At 42.5% G+C, this 9,922-nt stretch overlaps 1 protein-coding gene across 2 annotated transcripts; it reads left to right on the top strand.

Annotated features, from left to right (window-relative positions):
* The first annotated feature begins 3,667 nt into the window (after positions 1–3,667).
* Positions 3,668–9,104, top strand: LOC101160393 (ankyrin repeat and SOCS box protein 5). 2 transcript variants are annotated; one of them, XM_004086525.4, is made up of 7 exons: positions 3,668–4,091; positions 5,063–5,142; positions 6,815–6,922; positions 7,056–7,206; positions 7,465–7,599; positions 8,392–8,583; positions 8,700–9,104. In XM_004086525.4, the coding sequence occupies exons 1-7, from the start codon at positions 3,887–3,889 to the stop codon at positions 8,825–8,827; spliced, it is 999 nt and encodes a 332-aa protein (XP_004086573.1). In that variant the 5' UTR covers positions 3,668–3,886; the 3' UTR covers positions 8,828–9,104. The 2 variants fall into 2 exon arrangements, with proteins under 2 accessions (XP_004086573.1, XP_011471442.1); XM_011473140.3 differs by lacking the exon at positions 3,668–4,091 and adding an exon at positions 4,563–4,947.
* The last annotated feature ends 818 nt before the right edge of the window (positions 9,105–9,922 follow it).

Genomic DNA, 9,922 nt, shown 5'->3' on the forward strand with positions numbered 1-9,922 from the left:
AAATAAAACACGGAAAATATGTAAACAAAAAAGAGAAAATTTAGGATTAAAGAAGCCGGTGTCTTAAATTAGAAGTTAACTGCACCCCTATCTATTTACTAAATATGAACCTGAGAATTTTACCATTATATGATGATTTTCACTAAAATGTTTCACTGGAAAACAACATAAATTGTTTTTACAAATTATATAACCATATTGATTAAAACTTTTCGCATCTTAGAAAAAATACTTTTGTTAATAAAAGGTAAATGTAAAAAAAAAAAGATAAAATACTTAACTTAGATTTGCTCTATTATGTAAACAAGATGACTTAAATGTTAAAACTTAGAATAATTACAGTAAAAAACAATTTAAATAAAGCAATCTGAACTCAACAACGCAAAATATGTCTGTCACCTCCTTGTAAACATTTCACTCCACAGTGACTCTAGTCCCGTTGATGTATCCCACATGGCCCCTGTAATAAACGTTCTTCCCTTCAGATCGGGCCCGCTCCATCTTGGGCCAGACGGCCGCTCGAGCTTCTCGGTCTGCTTTACTGAAGTCCTCCTTGAAGCGGATCCCCAGGTCTTTGCAGGTCTGGCAGTTCTTGGTGATCTTCCAGAAAGCATCTCTAGGGCGCCTCGTGACAAACTGCAGGATCTCCTGGCGATGTCTTCCTTCCTCCCTCCTCCCCAGTCGATGAACCGTGTCCACCGTCGTGTCCATCACGTCTGCCCACTGCGGTGCGATTTTGGACAGGATTCCAACCACATGTTCCCTGATGTTCTCTTCATCTTTTTCTTTCAGTCCATGAATTTTCAAGTTACATCTTCGTTTGTATCTTTCCAGATCAGCAACTTTTTCTTTTAGGTCTTGGTTCTCCTTCAAAATCCGTGGAATTTCTCTTTCCATCGTTGCCATCTTTGTCTTACAGTCTTTTATTTCAGCCGCGTTCATCTCAACGAGCCGGGAGATGTTTGCCACCATTATTGTGTTTTCACGCAGCTGACTTCCAAAGTCCTCTATTTTGGACGTTAGTCAATTGCAGCCAAAACAGCATCATCAGATCTGGAAGTTGACTCCTGTCCCGCTTTTACCTTCAAAGGTGGTCCCGTAGATTTTGTGGGGTAGTAGGTGGTGGTTTTCTTTTCATGTTAGAAGCGACGTCCATCTGAGAATAGTCATGCTCGCGCGTGGCCGACGGCTGCATTGTGGCCTTCGGACTTGTTTTCTTTGACGCAATTTGAGCAAAAATAAACTCAAAGATGTTTCTTCCAAAACAAAGATGCAATCAACGTGCAACTGTTGTCCAGTGAAACCGTTCTCTCTCAGTTTTCAAATTGCATTTACCGTCCAAATCGGGGCAAAAGGCGAGAGCTTAACAAGAGACGTCCGCTCAGTCCGCCATCCCAGCCAGAAGTCGTTCTTTTGAAAACAGAGAGGAGCGTTTGTCAGTGCATAATCAAATTAGAATAAATAAATTTAAAAAATGAGACACCTGTCACATCAGGTGCTAAACTATGGAAATTCATAAAATGGCCGGTGGTCTCTAAAATTAAAGAAATGCAGTTCAAAATTATAAACAATTATTACCCATCGGCAGAGACATTGAGAAGTAGATTTGGCTTTGAGGTTGATCCGTGTGATTTCTGTCATGTAGCCCCAGAAACAGCCCAACACCTGTTTTATTCAAGTCCAGTGATCCAAAGATTCTGGCAAGATTACTGGCTTAGTCAAAAAATTAACAACATACAATTCACAGAAAAAGATGTTTTGTTTTATAACAGTAAGTTGCCAAAAGAGACAACAAAATTAGTGAACATCGTCCTGATTTTGGGAAAATATCATATTCATAGGAAAAAGTGGAAAAAAGATCGGCCGAATTTCCTGTGTTTTAAAAATGAAGTCAGACTGGTCGGGTGGTGTCACCCACCGCCCACAACTCAAAGCCCAATTTCTAATCAACTCCTGTTGCTCTGGAGACACTATATCCTATAAAATGATACAGATGTTTCTTTTTTTTCCTTCTGGCTTAAAAACAGCATAATCCTTAATAAAAGACCGCTGGGCACACTTTTAAAAAAGATCAAAAGATGAAGTGGGACTTTAAAAATAAAGGAATTAAATGACATTTACAAATAGGATTAGTAAATATAAGTGCAAAGATTCACAATCCTTCTTTTAAAATTATTGATAACTTTAATGGAGACTTAAGTTGATGCATGTAGCAGCTACAACCAGAGGAGAGGACAAGACAGGACAAACCATCATGGTTGACAAGTCTTTCTATAGTTTGTTTCATTGGCAGATAAAAAAAAAAAAACAACTGAATCATTCCTTATTTACTTACCACCAAAAAACAACAAAGATTCAACTTTTTTGCTTTAAACAACGTGAAAACCATAGGCATAAAACTGTATGTAAAACACAAATTTAAACTAAACATGAGAAAAGCATAAAAAACTTCAAGGAGGCAGAGTTTAATTTGAAAAGTCTAGATTTAAAAGACACAAAATCTCAAAGAGTCCCTGAGTTTTTAACCAGCTACACTCACTGTATATGAGAACTGGACTGAGTGACCCCTCCCCCTGCCATTCCAAACAGGAAGTACCTACTGGCTCCAGGAAGCCAAAATCCCAAATAAAGGTGCAATTATCAATGGTTATTGGTCGTCAGAACAACCATTAACCATTGATAACCCTCTTTTTTTAATGATTGTGTTTCCTTTATTGCAAGTTATTCACATCACAAACTGACTAATCATATGCCTCAAAAGTAGGTGGTGCCTGTTGGCCCCCTCATCCAATGTTTGAAACATTTGATTGACAGGTCCTCTCAAGCCTGCTTTTAAGTGGTAAGGGTGTGGACTTCCAACAAGCTCACTGCTGATTGGCGAAAGTGGTTGCCATGGAAACATTGACTCAGACTGACTAGGACCAATCACTGCGTACTGACGTCCAGCTCAAACATGGTGGCGTCAGAAATGGTGATTGAATTGACTTCATTTGATTGGATGACATCACACTCGCTCTCTTCAGTTCTCATATAAAATCAATGACCGACAACAGCAAAAGCTCGGTAACCAGATCGCTGATTTGTTGATCAGTCAAAGAAATGCAGCCCTCTCCTAAAATGTATAATATCATATGTTTAGTTTTCAAAACAACAGAAGAAGTGAGATGGTTGGACTGAAGGACAGCACGGAGGATTGGATTGTGGCTTCACCCTCACAAACTGAGTGTAGGAGCAGCAGGGCTGGAGATCAATCACACGTGACAGAACTGTAGCTGCAGGCTCTCCAAAGATGTCCCTGAAATGTGCAGCACACAAGAGGCATGTGCACATCCAACCAGTGTTAGTGGTGATGGACAAGGTCGTTGAGGAAGGTCGTTGTGATGGATGTAAGCAGAAACATCAGGAAGATGGACCAGAGAGTTCAACAAATGAAAAAACCAAACCAAATAGCCACCCATTCATTTATGTGGTGAACATTAGTTTTTGATGAGAAAAATGGTGAGAGCTACTGATTTTCTATTTATTGGAATAAAATAAGGAGAACATTTTTTTATATTTTAAAATCCTTCTTTTATAAAACAAGCCGCTGTTCAAACGATGTTTTTAGGTTTCCATAAGAATAATGGAAAGATAACTTTTTCTAATTTTAGCAATAGATTTAATAATCCTTGGTTATGAAACGTCAACAAGCTTGTAATAATGAGCTGTGACTTCTCACACTGACACCCAGAAACACAGCAGAGGCAGGAACAGTAGCAGCTGCATAGCATTATTTCCAGCCTGCACTTTGTCAGGAGCAGCCGGCAGCCCCTGTCCCACAGCAGAGGGACCCCACTCTCGTGCTTTCTGGAGGGGCACCTGAACCGTCTCCATAACCAAAGAGGAAATGCCCGACCCGGCAGCAGAATTCACCAACAAGCCCTTTTCAGTCCAGCTGTCCAATGTTTACCTCAGCATATTGGCTCTGTTCTGCTTCAAACTCTTCGTTAAGGTCTCTCTGAACTTGCTGACATACTTCTACATAGTGCGTGGGAACCGTAAAGAAGCGGCCCGGATATCAGCAGAGTTTTATGACTATGGTCAACAGCACAGTGAGTACACGCCGATGAATGTCTTTGTTGTTTTGCAGCTGATTTTGCTTTGATAAAGTCATTATTATTGAATGCATAGACCTGCCTGTAACCAAAGGCTGTGGAATGAAATCCAACACAATATTAAAACACTACACTGTTAGGGTTGGGTGAGGTCACACGTGCAGACGATTTGCTAAAAAGTCCACTTCCCTGAACTCTGTTTACATCCAGAACGCCTGTGTTTACAGACGAGCTCTGGCACAGCACAGCTTCCTGCAGGTTTGATCGTCACTCAGGCTGCTGCAAATGCAAAGGAAAACACATTTTTTTCGTTTTGTGCTTAATGGCCACTTATGAATCCTGAAGTGAACATTCAATAGTAAATGAAGACACTGCGGCCCGGCAGCGTTTTCTCTCTCATGTATTAATAGAACAGAGTCATGATATGCTGCCATTCCCTCCCCCACCCCCACTGTGCCCTAGTTTCCATTCCCAGTTATGCAGCGCACCCTTTCAGGAACCAGCAACCCTCAGCAACACCCCAGCTCTGAGGGACGGGGCGCTGCACGGCACAGTGTGGGACACTCTGCTGCCATCCTTCAAAGGGAATATTAATGAACTAAATTCAGGTTATTAGTGCCTCAAGACTCTCTTCTTGCTGGGAGAATCTGTTTGATGTCTGAGCTGATCCGCCATGTTTGCTCTTCAAGTTTTTGTCAGCCCAGGAAAATAAGCTGCATGAATAAAACAGAGGGACTCTGATGGAGAGATCCTGTTGAAGAGAGTTTGTAGTTTATGGACAGAACAGAGGAAGAGGAGGGGGATGATGAAAAGGTCTGGAATGCATCTGCTGTCATTCTGGACATTGACTCAGGTGTGCTTCAGTGTGTGTTTGGTGGTTGGGGAGAATTCAGATTAAATGCTGGACTACATCTGGAGGAATGTGGTGCACACAGAAACTAAGGTGAACCATCTCATTCCTCTTACAGGATCCTGGGCAGACCGCTCCCCCCTCCATGACGCCGCCTGCCAGGGTCGCCTGCTGGCCCTGCGGACCCTCATCCTACAGGTATGAGAGCAAAAACCCAAGAGCAGGACAGAGTGAGCGTTCCTCTGCTCATTCCTCACATTCCAACTCCAGGCCTCGAGGGCCAGAGTCCTAGAAGTTTCTTACCTGCCAGTCATGCTCCTCATTGGCAAAACACACCTGATCCGGGTAATCGGCAGCAGATAATGCAGGATTTAAAAAACAAAAAAAAACAGCAGGATGTCAGCCCTCAAGACCTGGAGTCCATTCCCCTGCTTTAGAGTGAATGTCTCTGAAAATCTCAGTTCTTCTGAAAACTCACTCAAATATTTTTAGGTTTCTACCTTTTTCTACACTGTACGGTCGAACCAAGTGTGCTGCAGTTCCTGAAGCAACACTGCTGTTCACCTCCTTCACACTGAAAAAACTGGACATAACATGACAAGTACAAAGCTTGTTTTTTTGTGTTTCTTTTTGCTCTGCTTGTGTGCAATGACGCCCCCATGTGGATTTGGAGAACAACTTCTTTCAAATTAACTACATGTGAAGATTTGTAAAAATCATCCAACTATGTCAAAGGATGGATTTTGACATGATTTGTAAAATTAGTACAAACCTTGTTGTTTCTGTTAGAGTTAGGCAGCTTTGAGAAACAAACCAAAGGATTAGAAAGTCAGGAAGAATGAAAGCTCTGTCAATTGCATTCTGTTCTCTGAGAAAACCCATGCATGTGTGAGGAGAACATGCACTCTCCACACAGAAAAGTCCCAACTGGGATTTGAGCCAGGACCTTCTTGCTTTGAGGTGAGAGTGCTAACCACTACACCACTGTGCAGCCACAAACTCTTTTTAGTTGTTTTGCAGAAGTAGTTCAAAACTCAGAGTCTCACACAAAGCCTGAAAGCTAATGTTGATCCTGATATGTTGGAGTTTTCTCATAATCTCTCTGATATTAGCTCAGTAAGCACGACTCATCTCAGCATTCTCTCCTACACCTCCAAGCTTCTGCTCCCCGGTATGAATGAAGTACCCCACCATATTTCTCTAGTAGAATTGCCTCTATGAGAATAAGTTAGTTCACTTTACTGCAGTCGTACCTCTCTCAGTAGCGCGGCCTGTATTTCCTCCAGTCAGCTTTTATGGGCCTTTTGTCAAATTGTTTAGATGTTAAGAAACATTTTATATACGAGATACTTTATGAGTAATAAAAAACAGTTTAAACATTGTCAGCACTCCAGGTTCAGATTCATTCAAGTCTTCATAACTGGGGAAAGCCATAGTGCAGTGGTACAGCGGTCAACCTCTGATCAGAAGATCACTGTCTCAGTTCCCTCCTTGCCCATCCATGTGTCAAAGTGTCTTTGGGGGAGACACTGGACCTTACATTAATCCTGGTGGTTATAGGTTGGCGCCAATGTTCTGCAGTGGAGCCGCCATCAGTGTGTGAATGTGTGTGTTCATGGGTGAATGGGACTGTGACTGTAGAGCACTTTGGGCCTTCAAAGCAAGGACAAAAGCCCATTATACGCCATTTACCTTTTTTTTTCCTCTGCTTTGTGGAAATGTCTGCAGATGTTTCAGAAGGTTCATGGATGTAGACAGGAAGGACATGAGATGTGATGTAGGTGGATGGTTTGCTGTGGGGACCACTGAGAGGAGCAGCTGAAGCACAGAGAGATGCTCCTTCATCTCTGTGGTGTCCTTCTGTTTCCAGGGTCACGATGTGAACGTCCTGACCATAGACCACGTGACCCCCCTCCATGAGGCATGCCTCGGAGACCATGCTGCTTGTGTGCGGGCCCTCATCGATGCAGGAGCAAACGTAAGTCCCGCAGACTCATGCAGTAATGCTGCAGGAAAAATGGCAAACGACGACTCAGGTTTCTGCAGAAGTGAGCAACAAGCTGACACGTTTGGTCAAATAAAGACTACAATGACAACAAAGTGTTTCACAGGTCAATGCCTCTACGATTGACGGTGTCACCCCCCTGTTCAATGCCTGTGCAGTCGGCAGTGCTGCATGCGCAGAGCTTCTTCTGGAAAATGGAGCTAAACCCCAGACTCTGGTGTACCATCCTTCACCCTTACATGAGGCAACCAGCAAAGGTTTGTGGCGGCGCCAAGTTCAGGGTCTGGAGCTCTGCTTGACTGTCAGGAGTGTTCAGGGGGTCAAATGTTTCAGTCTAGAAGAGGCTTGTTGAGACAAAAACACATTTCATTGACACCATGACAGCCTTTGCTTGGGGCTTCTGAGGCTTTCTAAAAACCTGTAATTTAAAAAATCTGCAGGTGGGCCGTGCAGCTGGGCAAATAATCTCAGAATGAGACTCACTGATTATGTCCTTCATGCTTCATTACAAACAGGTCATTATGGCTGTGTGGAGGTGCTGGTGACTTGGGGGGCAGATGTGGATACAGACATTCCTCACCTGGGAACGGCGCTCTACACTGCCTGCGTCTGTCAGGAACTGGAGTGTGCCAGGAAACTCCTGAGGGAAGGTGGGCCTGCAACTCCATGCAGCTCCATGCAGCTCCATGCAACTCCATGCAACTCCTTGCGGCTCCATCCTGCTCCCTGCAGCTCTGCACACAGATCAAGGAGAGCAAACACCCCCCTCTAAAAAAAAGAGTCTATAAAAATATGAGTAAAGTCTGAGAAATTCAAACAGTGAACGTGTGAATGCTGAGAAACATTCTCTTAAGGTCCATTGAGATTCTTTTGAACATTTCCTGCCATTTTCCAGCGTGCTTTCAGCTGAGTCGTTCACCCTGGTGTCAAAGCACTCAGCTCGTTCTGCAAATTCCTTTTTTAGTTTTTCGCACTTTCGTGTTTTTAAATAACAGGCTGTTATGCTATCACTGAAAATAAAAGGAAAAGTCTTTACATTTCTTTTAAGGTAAGAGCTTCCAAATGTTTCAGCTTTAAACATCATAACAGAGATTTGACTTCAAACACTCATAGTTTACCTTTTTTTAGCCTTCAAATTTATATCTGTCTTTAGATTATTTTTTAACGTCTTTACCATCATTCAATTTTAGTGTGATGTTTAAATGTGTTCTACCAACATGGTAGCTTTGTAAGCGTCTTTAGCAGGTGTTGTAGCAGCATTGACAGTTTATAATGGATTTAAAGTTTCTTTTTTGGGGTCTTGTCCTACCTCCTTAGATACTTTAACATTAATCAGTTAATCAGCTGTTTTTTTTCCAGCTTCTTGAGTGCACAGTTTCAGCTTTTTGCAGGGAAGGCGCGTTTGACTGCAGTAAGCGGCATCCTCTCTGTGCTTCATGCAGGTGCAAACGTACAGAGAGGCAGGTCCCTGGATTCACCTTTACATGCAGCTGCAGAGAAAGACTGCACCGCTGTGGTGAAGCTGCTGCTGGACTTTGGAGCAGACATCAACGCCAGGAACATGGAGTTCCAGAGGCCGGTGGATGTGGCCCCTCCCAGCAGTGGCACAGAGGGTTTTCTGCTGCTCTATGAAGGTACAGGTGATGGATTCTCTTGGTGTGCTATCTTGTTTAGCCTGGAGTGAAACAAGTGTGTGTTTTCTGCTTGTGTTTAGGTGGTAAAATCCCTTTGTGTTGTGTCTTTTCTTTAGCCACGCCCCGTAGGCTGAGCCATCTCTGCCGTCAGAGCATCAGGAGCTGTGTGGGTCGGGACCGACTCCACCTCCTGCCCCACCTCCCTCTGCCCAACAGGCTGAAAACCTACCTGCAGTACCAGTGACAGCAGGACAATGGCGCCAAAGACGAAAGTGCCTTTTACACAAGAAGCTTCGCCGAAGACTCCTGAAGTTTGAAGTTAGCCTCAGTTTAGAAATCTGGAGCTGGAGGACGTTTGCTGCTAAAACAAGGACCCACTCTGGTTTATGAATATGAATGACTATTTATTGTGTTTGTGTTTCCGAGAGAACTTAGTAGTGAAAACAGTTAGCAAAGAGTGATGCACTTTACATGAAATTGTAATGTCATAAAAAGACAAAATATTTACATGGAGTACTCTAGATTTTGTACTTGAAGCATTGCACAACACTAAATAACTGAAACACTGTTTTGAAATCCTGTTCAGTCTAGAGTTCTTATGTTTCTATCATATGAGGTAGGGCTGCACGATATGAGGAAAACTCGCGATATGCGATATTGGTAATTAATATTGCGATAACGATATAAATTGCGGTATATAAACAAATAGCAAAAAAAACAAAAACATCATTTCCATTTCACTGCAACAGTATAAAAATTATACTCCAAATGACCCTTGTCGACGTAGGAGGCAAACATCAAACATAAAAGGGCTCATCTGATTGATCAACAAGGTAAACGGGTCCTTCCGATTGGTTAAATGCATAAAGGGATTTATTTCATTTGTTCAATATTTCAAGCTGCCATGAGTTTGTTTTAGCACATTGAAGGTAATCATTTATTGCGATTTTCGCCGTCTTTTGCGGTATGCATATTGCACAGCTTGATTTCGCGATAACGATAAATTTGCGGTATATTGTGCAGGCCTAATATGAGGGCGCACATGCTTACTTCTATTTTTGTTAAGTTTTAACAAAGTCAAGCAAATACGAACAAAGTCACATAAGGAAGGGAAAGATTAAACCATTTACTGCTGTTCTCTAGCACAGGAAGATCAGAGAAATACAAGTCATTATTATTTCATTATTCATGTAATTAAACAGTTACATTTAAAGGATAACTGGCTCTTTGAGATCATACATCTCATCTTTCACAGGGTCCCTCTAAATTCCAGTTACACATTTAAGGCCTTAGTCAAAACTGCCCCATGGAGGGTAAACGGACTGTCCGCGGGGGAAGA

This window comes from Oryzias latipes, chromosome 10 (assembly GCF_002234675.1).
Source record: "Oryzias latipes chromosome 10, ASM223467v1".
Classification (NCBI taxonomy): Eukaryota; Metazoa; Chordata; class Actinopteri; order Beloniformes; family Adrianichthyidae; genus Oryzias; species Oryzias latipes.